The sequence below is a fragment of the Lepus europaeus genome, chromosome 6, assembly GCF_033115175.1.
Source record: "Lepus europaeus isolate LE1 chromosome 6, mLepTim1.pri, whole genome shotgun sequence".
Classification (NCBI taxonomy): domain Eukaryota; kingdom Metazoa; phylum Chordata; class Mammalia; order Lagomorpha; family Leporidae; genus Lepus; species Lepus europaeus.
The window spans coordinates 93,050,575-93,064,526 of record NC_084832.1 but is presented as its reverse complement, the minus strand read 5'-3'; the positions used below and the strand labels follow the sequence as shown (position 1 = coordinate 93,064,526).

Genomic DNA, 13,952 nt, shown 5'->3' with positions numbered 1-13,952 from the left:
TCTCCTGGTTTACTCCCTTTTAAAAGCCTACAACAGCTAGGGTTGAGCCAGGCTAAATCCAAGTGCCAGGAACTCCACTCATTTCTCATGTGGGTGACAGGAACCCAAATACTTGGACCATCATTTGTAGCTTTCCCAGGTGTGTTAGCAGGAAGCTGGATTGGAAGTGCAGAGCTGGGGCTTGAACCAGCACTCTGATTAATTTGCTGTGCCACAGTGCCCACCCCAGTTGTATATTTCTCTCTCTCTCTCTCTTTTTTTTTTAAGTGATAATTGTCTAAAGCAAAAACTGTAATAATGTATTAACATAAATATATGACAATATAGGACCAAGCATGGAGGGAGGAAATGGAAAAACATTGTACTAGCTAGGGTTTTTCAGAAAACCAGAACTAATAGTAGATACACATTATAGGAAATTTTATGAAAATTATGTGATTATGGAGACTGGAAGTCCCAGTCTGCCACCTGCAAGCTGGAGACCCAGGAAGCCAGTGGTGTAGTTTAGTCTGAATCTGGAGGCCTGAGAACTGGGAGAATTGACGGTATACCTGCCAGTACACTGCCGGAGGCCTCAGAAGCTGGGGTTAGGAGGGAGAAGGGGGGTTGCAGTACCTCAGAACTAGGAGCTCCAACATCCAGCAGCTGGGAAAGATGGATGTTCCTGCTCAGAAAGAATCCATCTTTCTACCACCTTTTTGTTCTGTTTGTGCCCTTGTTGTAGGCAGGTATATAGCATAAAATGATTAGGTTTGTGAGCTGGAAGACCAGCCTTCACCATGTCCCTGTGTGACCTCATTCCCCTACCTGTCCACACCTGTGCACCCACCGGCCAATCAGGTTCATTAACCACTCCCCCTTGAAAGCCGATTAAAAGCCTGGGACATGGTGTGCCCGTCCTCTCCTTTCCTTGGTCTTTTGCCAATACGGGGCTTGCTGTGGCCCTGCGCCTCCAGGGTGCGTGGCCTTTGGGCCACCTCCCCATGCTTCTTGGCCTCGATGCTCCTCCACGTGGCAGGCTCCTGGTACTCAGGTATGAATCCAGATTTATCCCTCTGTTTTAGGTAAAGCCCTCACTCTCCTATGCATTTCTCTCACTGAATAAAAGCTAAAAAAATGCATCATGCTGCCTTGTTCATTTATGCCGGTATTCAGAATTCTTCTCTGAAGATTTGGCAAGAACCCACACAGGCTTATTAATATTGGGGATTTATTAATAAGCATACGATGCTATCGTATGACACCCCATAGTCTGATTTCATATGGTGACCCAGATGGGATTTTTGGGGAACTTTAAGGGGGCCATATTCTGAAATCACCCTCATTGATTTTGATGATGCCCAGCCTCATGGCTGAGGGCAGGTCTTCTCAGTCTGCTAATTCTGCTAATCTCTTCCAGGAGCAGCACCCTCACACTCAGGAAGAGCATTTTACCAGCTATCTGGGCATCTTAGTCCAGCCAAGTTGATATGTAAAATTAAGTCTTCTAATGTTATACTTGACACACACTATGCATGCAGTAGTTTAGTATTGTCAGGAGGGAGATGTGATAAGATAAATATAAATTGTGAGCTCTAGGCCAACCACTAAAAAAATGAGTAATAAAAGCCAGTAATGACAGTAAAATGACTTCATAAGACAAAAGGAAAAGCAGGCAGGAAACAGCTTTTGGAGCAGAACCCGGATGGCAGTAATGTAAAACACAAGCAAGATAGGTTTAAATTCAGTAAGATCAAATATTAATTAAATAGAATGTAATGCCCCATTTAAAAGTCAGACACTGAAAATATGGATCACAAAGGAAGACCTAAAAATATGCTAAGAAAAGCTCAAATATGAAAACAAAGTTTAAATTAAAAGAGATTAGAGCTGGTGTTATGGTGCATCAAGTTAAGTCACCACCTGCAATGCTGGCATCCCATATCAGTGCTAGTTCAAGTCCTGGCTGCTCCACTTCCCATCTGTCTCCCTGCTAATGCATCTGGGAAGGCAGCGGAACATGGCTCAAGTACTTGGGCCCCTGCCTTCCTTTTGGGAGACATATATGAAGTTCCTGGCTCCTAGCTTCCTACTGGCTCATCCCTGGCTGTTGTGGCCATTTGGGAAGTGAACCAACGGAAGGAAGATTCCCTCTCCCTCTCTCTCCCCCTCCTTCTCCCCCTCCTCCCCTCACCCTCTCCTCCCCCTCTTCTCCCCCTCCTTCTCCCCCTCCCCCCCTCCCCCTCTCCTCCCCCTCTTCTCCCCCTCCCCCCTCCCCCTCTCCCTTCCCCCTCCCTTCCCCCTCACTTTCCCCTCCCCCTCTCCTTCCCTAACTGCCTTTCAAATCAATACATAAATAAATATTTAGACAATAAAAAAGTAAAAAGAGATTATACCATGTAAATACTAATGGGAAGGGATGGCTGTGTTAATATCAAAATAGACTTTGGAATAAATTCTTTAGCAATTCCTTACCAGTGACAATAGGAAGTAAAATTAGCTAATCAGATCCCTTTAAACAAATGAGGCTACTGGATAAAATATAACACTGCACATGTGGAAATGTGTGTTTTACTCATTTAAAAATATTTACAGATGTAAAAATTGTATATATTCATGGGGTACTATATGATGCTTAGTATATGTATATATTGTGTAATGTCCTATCAGCATAAATGTATTTATCTCTTGAAGCATTTAACATTTTGTTATGTTGAAAACTTCCAAAATCCTATCTTGTAGTATTTTTTTAAATCAAGAAATACACATTACATTATCTATAGTAACTCTTCAGTGCGATAGAACCTAGAACTTCTTATTCTTATCCACCTATAGCTTAATACCTATGGATCAACCTTTCCCCATTCTTCTCTTCTCCTTCTCTCCCCACCCTCTGGTAAACACCATCGTATTTTAACTTCTGTGATATCACCTTTTATTTAGAATCCACATGGGAGTGAGATCACGCAGAACTTGTCTTTCTGTGCATGCTTATTTCATGTAACTAATGGCCTCCAGTTCATCCTTCTCTCTTCTTTTCTTCTTCTTCTTCTTTTTTTTTTTTTGACAGGCAGAGTGGACAGTGAGAGAGAGAGACAGAGAGAAAGGTCTTCCTTTTTCATTGGTTCACCCCCAAAAGGCCACTGCGGCCGGCGTGTTGCGCCGATCCAAAGCCAGGAACCAAGTGCTTCCTCCTGGTCTCCCATGTGGATGCAGGGCCCAAGGACCTGCCGGCCATGATTCAGCTCCCTACTAACGTGCCTGGGAAGGCAGGAGAAGATGGCCCAAATACTTCAGTCCCTGCCACACATGTGGGAGACCACGATGGAGTTATGGGCTTCTGGATTCAGCCTGCTCTAGCCTTGGCCTTTGCATGTTCATTTGGGGAGTGAACCAGTAGATGGAAGATCTGTCTCTCTCTCTCTGTCTCTGTCACTCTGCCTTTCACATAGACAGACAGATAAAAACATATACTTAAAACCATTGCTGGCTGGCGCCGAAGCTCAATAGGTTAATCCTCCGCCTGCGGTGCCTGCACACTGGGTTCTAGTCCCGTTCGGGGCACTGGATTCTGTCCCAGTTGCTCCTCTTCCAGTGCAGCTCTCTGCTGTGGCCTGGGAGTGCAGTGGAGGATGGCCCAAGTCCTTGGGCCCTGCACCTGCTTGGGAGTCCAGGAGAGGCACCTGGCTCCTGGCTTCGGATCAGCGCGATGCGCTAGCCGCAGCGCGCCGGCCGCAGCGGCCATTGGAGGGTGAACCAACAGCAAAAGGAAGACCTTTCTCTCTGTCTCTCTCACTGTCCACTCTGCCTATCAAAAAATAAAAAATAATAATAATAATAAAACCATTGCTGTGCTTGAAGAAATGAACTGTGCCTCTGTAGATGTCAGGAGAGAAGAAGGCAGAGGGAGCCAAGCACACTGCAGCAGGGCTCAGGCCTGGCTGAAAAGCTGCTCTCATACAACTGTGTCTTGGGCTAACCTAAGGCAGCGAGCTATAACCGGCGCTGTATATGACAGCATTTTCAAAGAATTCTCAGACCCCTTACAAATTGAATAGAAAAATTGTGCTCACCAACCTGGAGAAATAGTTTGCCATCTGCTTGAGACTCTAGGTAGTAGCAAAACAAAACAAAAGAACTCACCAGAGAGAAATTAGAATCCCAGTCCTGTGCCAGGGTCTCGGTAGAAGAAAACACAAAATTGTTCCACATGGAAGCCCATAAACAGTGCAGAGAATAAGGAAGTCTCCCCTCCACCCCCTGCCATGTGCACCGGAAGAGTTCACAATCTAAGTAGGCACTTTTGGAAATATTGGCAGGTGGGGCTCATGTGCACACACAGAATTTGCACAGCAAACACTGGCCGTAAGTCAGTCATCTGGTTCCTCCCGGGAGCAGATGTAGGGTTCCATGTATGAGAGCCTGGATTATCACCGGAACTCCTCCCTGTCTTGTGTGTGTGAATGTGGTCCTCCTCCTGCCACTGGTCAGAATCAATTTCCTCTGCCAGTATGGGGACAACTCTGCTTTCTGTGCCTTGACAGAATGTCTGCAAGGTACTACAGTGGCGGCTAGAACTCAAGAGTAGTGGGGCCTTTGCCATGTCGTGTGTCAGACCCCTGAGCTGCCTGCAGAGTCCAGAGGTACAGGGATGTGAAGCACAGAGGTCCTGGTGAGCTTTCGGCAGTGGTGGGAATTGTGTCATTCCTGCTTCCATGCCCTGGCTCTCAAGGTCTCTGATTTCACAGACTGCACAGTGGAAAACGCAGCCCTCCTTGCAGGTATCCTGGACCTGGCTTCGGGGCATCTTCAGGTGTGTTGGGACAGAAACTGTCCCTAAGAGTTCAGTGGGCTGACTGCTTTTGAGTGATCTGGTACATGCTATTACCTGTGGAGCTGGGAGTGATGAGCCCTTGCCCAAACCCCCTCCCCTATAAAGGGACAGTTGAGATCGTGTGTGGGAACCCCCTGGGCCACTTCTTGAGGGACCAAGGACTGAGGCTGGCATGTTTTGAAACTTTTTTAAAATTATTTTTTAAAAGATTTTATTTATTTGAGAGGTAGAGTTACAGATAGTGAGAGGGAGAGACAGAGAGGTCTTCCATCCTCTGGTTCACTCTCCAGATGGCTGCAATGGCCAGAGCTGGGCTGATCCGAATCCAGGAGCTGTTTCTGGGTCTTCCACATGGGTGCAGGAGCCCAAGCGCTTGGGTCATCTTCCACTGCTTTCCCAGGCCAGAGCAGAGCAGAGAGCTGGATTGGCTAGAACCGGCACCCATATGGAATGCCAGCGCCGCAGGTGGAGGGTTAATCCGCCATATCACAGCACTGGCCCCTTGTCTACTTCTTGTTGAGTGCTTCTTCCATGGGGGGAGATTTTCCGGTAGGAGTTAATACAGACGTCTTCACGTGCCCACTGCAGATTTCCACCCACATGCCTTTGTCTAGACCTCCTTGTCTCTCATCTTCCCAGTCCCCTGAACACACAGCCAGGCTGTTGGCCACTGCCGAAGATTGTACAGATTTGCAGCTCAGGCTTCTTCTCTGTCTGCTTGAAGCAGACGACCTGGTGTACTGCCTGCAGTCCACCTGGTGGGAAGGTTTCCTCCCACTGTCTCTGAGGCCATCCCGAGTGCTGCTGGAGGAGAGCCACAGTCCATTTGTGACTGGCACCCACACGCCGAGCTGACTCATCTGAAAACCAAGCTCGGACTGTCCGCCTCCTTCAGCTGGAAGTCTGGGTCTCCTTGTGAGGCTGTTGCACGTCCCTCTAGCTCTGGAAGATGACTTGTCAGTGTGGGGTTGCTGTTCACGGGAGACACTGACTTGTGCCGGCTGGGTCAGCTCTAGCGCCGTCTCATTGGTTCATATTAAGTACTTGACTGATAAATCTCAGCTCATTCTGGGGAGCCTTGGGGTCCTGGTGCCTTGGTTTCCATGCTCTATCAAGGCCTGGTTAAGTACATCAAGAGCTGTTTCAAAGCGTGTACACTTCTGTGCTGCGGTGACAGAAACCCAGGGTCTCCCTATCCCCGACCCCCTCCCCAGCTCACCATGAGCTCCATAAAGTCTCTTCCTACCACGGACACCTCCACACCCTCTGGGCTCTGCCAGGTCATACAGCCTGAGCAGCTGTGCTGCTGGCTCCACTGCAGGGGCCTTGCTTGCTGCAGGCCCCACTCGAAGCAAGGAGCTGCCTGGTCACCCCCTTCTGTGGCCCAGGCAGGAATCCTACACCTGTTGCCCCTGGTAACCAGCCTGCCAGACACTGGTCTTCCTTCTTCTCCTGGGCCTTCCAAGTTGCAACAAGTTGTCTTTCACTTAGGAAGGAATATTATTCCTGCTGCTCCAAACTTTCCTGTGGTTGTTAGACCCTGAGTCTTCACAGGGTTCATCTGCCACTCTCTGGAGCCCACGTGTCTTACCCAGGCCTCCGGCGTCCCAGCCACTCTGCTTATCGTGCCTGCTTGGGATGATGCTGCTCATCTCCTCCTCTCCTCGTCCAGCACGGCAGCAGCCGGGTTATGCTGGGGTTGGTCCCTAGCTGTCACCTTGGCATCCAGGAAAAAGAGATGAATGCAGTGCCTATGGGGGCGGCTTGCTGCTTTGAGGGCAAGAAGCCTCTACACCATCTTCCAACTCATCCAGCCCAGAGGGTTTGGTGGGGATCGTGCAGAGGTGTTGGCCTGAACAGCACTGTGGGCATTGTCTGCAAGTCCCCATCCCAGTTTCAGGATGCAGGTTTCCATCCCAGCATCCAGCCCTGTGTGCCACACCCACCTTGGCTGAGCATTCCGATTTCCCAGCTTTAACTCTCAGTTACGTCGTGGTCCCTCAGTTCTTCACTGTGAGCCCTGCACCCACCAGGAAGACCCCATTGTTCTCCCACCTCGCTGTTCCCTGCATGTTAGCAGCCTTCAGCCTCCCATCATGCTTAGGCAGGCCTGCAGCGTGACTTAGCAGTTACTGGCCCGCACTGCTGTTTGGCAGGTGTTTTTCCATCTGAGTCTTCTGAGTGTCTGCATTATGCCTCAGAGGCATGCTTCTCCTCTAGTACATTTTCCGAGTCACAGCTAGTGAAATCTTTGGCAGGTGAACCATGACCTGCGCCAGGGACTGTTCGTGGCCCGCCTGTCAGGACGGCATCACTCTCACCACATGCTTTTTCAGATGTTGTCTGGGCCTGAGAGACAGTGGTCAGGGTGGATCACGGTCATAGGGATTTGATGAAGGAGCCATCTGTGTGACAGGAAATAGGGTGGGAGCTGGGAGGGTGGCAGAGCCCCCTGGCCTTTTGCAGGGAGAGGGGAGATTCTCAGTCGGCCGTGAGGTCTAAGGGAGAGGCAGTGAAGCCGTGGGGAGTTCTCATCTTTCTGCCAGCTTCTCTCGGTTACTTCATTCTAATTTCTTGTTGCAGATTAGTTTTGCCGATCTGGGCTTCGTGTGGTGGCAGAGTTCTCTGTGTCCACCGTCTGAGAGTGGCTGGATCAAGCTGGAGATTGCGGTCCCACTTTCAATTTCCTGGGGAAGGGCCTTGGCCCAGTTTCAGCTGTGTCTGGAATCTAGTTCACGGCTATGTGAACCAGGCTGCCTCTCGCTAAATTGAGATGCTTCCCAGAGAAGTTGGACAGATGACAGGCCTAACGCTAATAACTTACGTAACTTCCACAAATCCTTAGACAGTTCGTCGGCAACCTCTGTTTTGTTCTGAACAAATAGACTGACTTGCATCGGAGGGGTTGTAGTTCTTCGGGGAAAGGAACAGGGGCTTGCTGTAGTATTTCATCGGTGACTAATTGGACTAGTTCATTTCCCGTTTTTGTAATTGCAGTGCATTTTCCAGAGTAATGACTGACCCAGTATTTTATGCTTTACCTCTTTCTTGCTTTTCCATGTATTCAAAACTGAATCAGTGTCAGATAAAATAAAGACTCCCTGGGAAAAAAGTACTTTAGCTCGAGTATTTCACACTACAGTGGAAACCGTAAAAGTCATTGCTAGGTGATTGTAACTTGAAAGAGCTGTGGAGCCCTTTTTCTGAAATTCTAGGCAGGTAGCATGGCCTCGTTCTGTTGTCTTTTGTATTTAGACAAGTGTGGGAGCTCCAAATAAAGCTATAATGACAGTGAGAAGTGAAGGCTGGAATACTGGAACAACAACAGGCAAACAGCCCTGAGAGAAGTCCAAATAGGATGTGTTGAGGGGGCATTTTGAGTAACAGTTTGCACTGAGGACTGCTCAAGGCATTGTGGGGAGCACAGTCCCCATATCAGGGTGATTTATGGTCCACCTCCGGAGAGAAGACATCCACCAGGCCTGCTGCTGCCTGTCCCAGAGACCCTGGCAGGGTACTTGGAAATCAGTGCAGTGCTGACTTGTTGCCTCTTCCGAAGCCTTCTCAGACCTCCCTGTTGTTTGAAAATACAGTGTGCCAATAGAGAGTCTGAGGTCTTGGGAGGCCAGCAGATCAGGTGATTGCCATTGAGAAGAGAGTTCGTTACACCCAGTTCCCAAGAGGAGGGGCACACCGCACCATGCAGGACCACATGAGGAAGCCCTGGGATCTTAGTGTTGGGGGCCTGGGGTAGTGGGCAAGAGGTTTTTTTGTGATTACTGAGGAAAAGGATAGGCAGAGCAAACATGGCACTCTCTAACAGAGGCTGTTTCTAATGGGCAGTTGGCGGTGGGATGATAAGAGCAGAAGCATAGCAGCAGGAAGTGTGAGAGCCCAGTAACAGGGCTGTGGATTCATTAGCTTGCATTTGAAGAGTTCTGGGGCCACTGGCTTACTATCTCTAGGAACTGGTAACTGCCACGGTTCTGTGTGTTTGAAAGTGGTATATCCAATTAAATGTGGTGGTTGGACAGGTTGAACATTTCTTGGCACATCAGAGGCTTTAAAAAATAGGAGATAGGCCGGGACTATGGCATAGCAGGTTATGCCTCCACCTGCAGTGCCAGCATTCCATATGGGCACCAGTTCGAGTCCTTGCTGCTCTGCTTCCCATCCAGCTCTCTACTATGGCCTAGGAAAGCAGTGGAAGATGGCCCAAGTGCTTGGGCCCCTGAACCCACAAGGGAGACCTGCAAGAAGTTCCTGGCTTCAGATCAGCCCAGCTCTGATGGTTGCAGCCACTGGGGAGTGAACCAACAGAGGGAAGACCTTTCTCTTTGTCTCTCCCTCTCTCTCTAATTTTGCCTCTCAAATAAATAAATAAAAATTTAAAATAGGGGAGAGATTTCATCCTAAATAAACACAGAATGAATGTGGAAGAGATTGTTGCACACATACAGACACTACGCAGCTCCTGAGTATTGTGCTGATCCCAGACTGCTGTGAGAAATTGTTGAGAAGGTACTGAATGCCTGGGCCACTGTCACATGCGGACGTGACAGGCAGACTGCTCCTTAGCTGCTGCCTTTACAAGTTTTTGCCACCCTGCTCCCCACCCCCACCTTACTGCTCTCTGCTGCTTTATGTACCTGGTCTTTGTTGTTGCTTCATTTCCTCTATTTCTCATGGAATGGGTCCCTGCTGAGAGCTTTCAGTATTTTTCTTTCCCATACTTCATGCTTTTTTTCTTTTCCTTATGAGGATTTTTAGTTTCCTGGTTGATCTTGCTGTTGTGAGTTGCCATTGTAAATGGTTCTCCCAGAAAGAAGTAACAACCCATAATAAATCCTTTTATACTTTAACTCAGAGTCCGCAATGGAATTTTTCTGTTTCAGCTCTCCTACCTTGGGGGTATGCCTCTTCCTTTAATAATTTTTGTGTATTATCATCTATTTTCTGAGGCTAAGCTTTATTCTCAATCAGCAAATAGTCCTTGTTTTGTCATTCATATAAAAATAAGAATTAAAACTAGAGAAGTCTATGTGTAAGATACAATAAAATGAATATAATCCATCATGTTTTTCTGGATGTTACCAAATATTCTAAGAGATTTATAGATGCCATAATGCATTAAGTCCTCATTCTGGGAGCTGTGTACATTCCCATTTACCAATGGAGAATTTTTTTTTTTTACATATTTATTTATTTGAAAGGCAGAAGCGGGGGTGGGGGGGAGGTCTTCCATCCGCTGGTTCACTCCCCAAATGGTCACAGCAACCAGAGCTGGGCCAATTCCAAAGCCAGGAGCCAGGAGCTTCTTCCAGGTCTCCCACGTGGGTGCAGGGGCCCAAGGATTTGGGCCATCTTCCGCTGCTTTCCCAGGCACATTAACAGGGAGCTGGATCAACACACATATGGGATGCTGGCACTGTGAGCGCAGCTTTACCTGCTACCACAGCGCCAGCCCTGGAGAATTTGTTTTTAGTAAATGAATTTATGATGTTTTTTCTTTAAAGTTTCTTTCTTTTTTCTTTTTTAAGATTTATTGTTTTAGTTTTGAGAGGGTTACACACACAGAGAGGAAGAGACAGAGTGCTTCCATCTGCTGGTTTACTCCCTAGACGACCACAATGGACAAACCTGGGCCAGGCTGAAGTCAGGAGCTTCATCCAGGTCTCCCACATGGGCGGCAGGGGCCCAAACACCTAAGCGGTCTGCTGCTGCTTCTCCCAGGCCATTAGCAGGGAGCTGGATTGGAAGTGTGGCAGCTGGGACATGAACCTGTGCCCGTATGGAATGTTGGTGTCATAGGCAGCAGCTTTTCCCTTTACACCACCATGATGGCCCCTGGAAAAATGTTCTTGTTTCCACTGTACGGGGAGGAGAGTGAGGCACAGAGTTGAAGTGCTGCGCCACAGGCAGTGTGCCCATCGTGGGCGAGGTCTCTGTGGCCCTGAAGATATCATCTGTGCACTCAGCCACCATCATGATGGATACAGGACTGCAATGGTGAATAAAATCATTGAGGTTCACAGTGCTTTTCATTAACACTACCACCTACTTTGTCCTTCTCCACTTCCTTCTCTACTTTCCTTTGGCCACAGACATTTTGTGGGCTAGACTTCATTCATTCTTCAGGCTTACAGGTCAGCAGCTGTGTCCAAAGAGGCTGCCTGTGGCTTCTGAGACAGGCCATCACCCCTTGCATTGGGATTCATAACCCCCAAGGCCTTCCTCGTAGCTCTGGCCACAGTGGGAGGTGTGCTGGCCTATGTGCTCTGATCAGTATCTCTCCTTTCCACTGGAATAATGTTCCACTGTGGGAGGCAACTTGTCTGTCCTCTGGGTATGTGGTAGCCACTCAGTATGTGTTTATTGAGTGAATGACCCAAAGGTTATGAAGGAAGGAGGAAGAAAAACAAAGATTCGTTATATGCTCACCAGATCGAGATTCTTGCGGTGCAGCATACCATGAAATGATTATAACAGTTGGAAATAAGTTTATCCAACTATAGTGACTAAAATAGTTATTATTTATCCCACTTAAGAATTCCAGAATGGCATTTCAGCATTGATCTCCCTGCTAACCCGCAGCAAGGATGATTTTGTCAAAATGAAAACACATACCAGTCTTTGGAGGATTATGCTATACATTTATTTTTGAAATCTATAAAATCCACTTAAGTAATTCAACATTTGTTACATTTTCATTGATTGTCTCATGGAAAACTAGGAAGATGGTAATTAGAGTCAGTTTTCAAAGGAATTAATACTCTAGGTTTGTGAAGTTACGAATATGTCCTTTTAAAAAATGTCATTTTAATTTCCAGATTTTGAGCCATGCCTTTAGTGAAGAGGAACATTGAACCCCGGCACCTGTGCCGGGGAGCTCTGCCCGAAGGGATTACCAGTGAGCTGGAATGTGTAACCAACAGTACTCTCGCCGCCATCATACGCCAGCTGAGCAGTCTGAGTAAGTCACCTTTTCTCTTGATTGTTGATGACATTTTGTTCAATTTACGTTAGCAAATGTATTCCAGATTTTCAGTAGTTACGTGATTGTCCAGAGACAAGGCTGCGGCTGTAAAGAATCTCCCTTCCTGTGAATTTCCCAGTGTGAAATAGACTGTTACATTCGCCCTTACCCAGTGAAGATGTTGCTAGTTACCAGTGCAAATTACTAAATAAGACCAAATGTGTGAATTTACAATAGTGGTAATTCTTTAAAAGTTTTTAAAGTGAAAATTAGATGATTATGATTGGTGTTTCTTTCCCCTTTTCTTACTTTTAGTGGATTCTTTTGTTAAACTTGAACAAGGCCAGTTGATTTTTAAAAATATAATAGGGTAAAATTAGCACCTATAATGTCCTTGGCTCACAGTAGGTGCTCAGTAAATAACCGTCAGATGAGCTGTATTCCAAATGAATCAGAATGAAGACAAAAAAGCAGTAAGCTTTTCTTATCTGAACCTTCCAAAAGTTAAAATACAGGCACTGGCCTTCAAATTGAGGTCAGTGGATGAGCTGAGTCTCACAGGTACGTAGCAGCACGGATGTATGTGGGTGCGTGAATGTACCACGCTTACAAGTGGCAGGAAGAGAAGCCTGTCTCTTATTCTCCTGTTGGACTTTAAAGTTTGAATCCCTAGGAGTAGTCTGTTTTTCAGTATTCAGATGTGCATGAAGATGCTTTCTGCCTCAGAGCGTTTTGTAGCTGCAGGATTCTTCCCTAGCTTTCACATGTGTATCGTGATCTTGTTTTCTCACCTCGTCCCACTCCTTTTCAGTTTAGATGGTTTACGTGGCATTTTTGGTGACAGGTTTTTACAGTGAAATTTTCAGAAACTCGGTTAATAACTAGAAAACCCTCCATGAAATTCCACATACTGGTAGCCTCAAACACAAGTGAGTGATTTTTTTTTTTTTAAGAAACCCAAGTACTTTCATTCTTTTGTGAAGAAGAAGTGTTGCAGTAAATGTTTATTTCTTTAAAAGGCTTTTTATTATATTCTTAGTGATGCATTTTTTGGATGCATTTTTAATATATCTCTAATAACTGGCTAAGACAAAAGTAACTTGGAAATTATTTAAAATATGCTTTAAAATAGATTTTGGACTATAATTACAATTAGATTTTTGGTAGAAGTTATTGATAAACTACATAAATTCATAATGTTTCTGTTTGCATTCATCTGTTTTTGAAGCAATGATGAAGTATAAGTGAAGAAATCCACCATAAACTGTCCAAGTTTTGATAATCATATTCGTCATAGTGTTGGATCACTTGTGTTTATGGTGCCTGCTCCATAATTCACACACTCTAGTGAATGAATGATTCTGCCCGCTGTTCTGTCCCACGTGGCCCTTATGATAGGCAGAAAGTAGTCCCCCCAGAGAAGTCCACATCCTTTTCCTTGGAACTTGTAGCTGTCTCATGTGAGGTTGGTCATCCGCTGACCAGCTCTAAGAGAAGGAGGTGATCCTGGATTACCCAGAGTAACCAGGGGGGTACGACTCTGCCAGCCATTGCTGGCTTTGAAGTCGGAAGAAGGGGCCACGAGCCAGGGCATGTGGGCAGCCTCTGAAAGCTGGAGAGGGCGAGGAAGTGGCTCTCCTCGCAAGCCTTCAGAAGGAACACAGCCCTGCCCAGGGAAACCCGTTTCAGACTTCTTCAGAACTGTGAGATTATTTGTGCTATCCTAAGCCACTGTTTGTGATAATTTGATGCAGCAAATGAGGAACTGCTACACCATTCTGGCTTGGATCTGTTTGTACCACGTATCCACAGTAGCCTCTTGAGGAGCTGTGGATGGAGCCCTCCTTGAGGAGAGTCACCCCTCAGGCCACCCCAGTGGATCTCAACTCTGCCTCTCTCTTAGAATTACATTTAAAACAAGATGGTAGGAATCACTCCACCCCAGAGGCTGTGGTTGGGGAAACACCAGTGATGCGACCCATGAACTTAAATACCCTGTGCATCTGGATTGAACGAGCGGAGGCAATTGATCCTTTCAGGAAGTCTCAACTGAGAAACGCAGTGCGTTAGCTGGCTTATTATGGGACCTACTGCTGAAATGTCACTCAGGGCCAAAGAAGCCATGAAGGCTGCCTGTCAGTTACAGTTACGGAGGGGGCAGAA

At 46.8% G+C, this 13,952-nt stretch overlaps 1 protein-coding gene across 2 annotated transcripts in view; it reads left to right on the top strand.

Annotated features, from left to right (window-relative positions):
* Positions 1 to 13,952, top strand: part of WASF3 (WASP family member 3) — a 143,582-nt gene that overhangs the window by 85,382 nt on the left and 44,248 nt on the right. For both annotated transcript variants that reach the window (XM_062194574.1, XM_062194575.1), the window contains exon 3: positions 11,644 to 11,786. In XM_062194574.1, coding sequence (XP_062050558.1) covers positions 11,654 to 11,786 — 133 coding nt within the window. In that variant the 5' untranslated portion in view covers positions 11,644 to 11,653. The remainder of the gene's footprint in view (positions 1 to 11,643; positions 11,787 to 13,952) is intronic.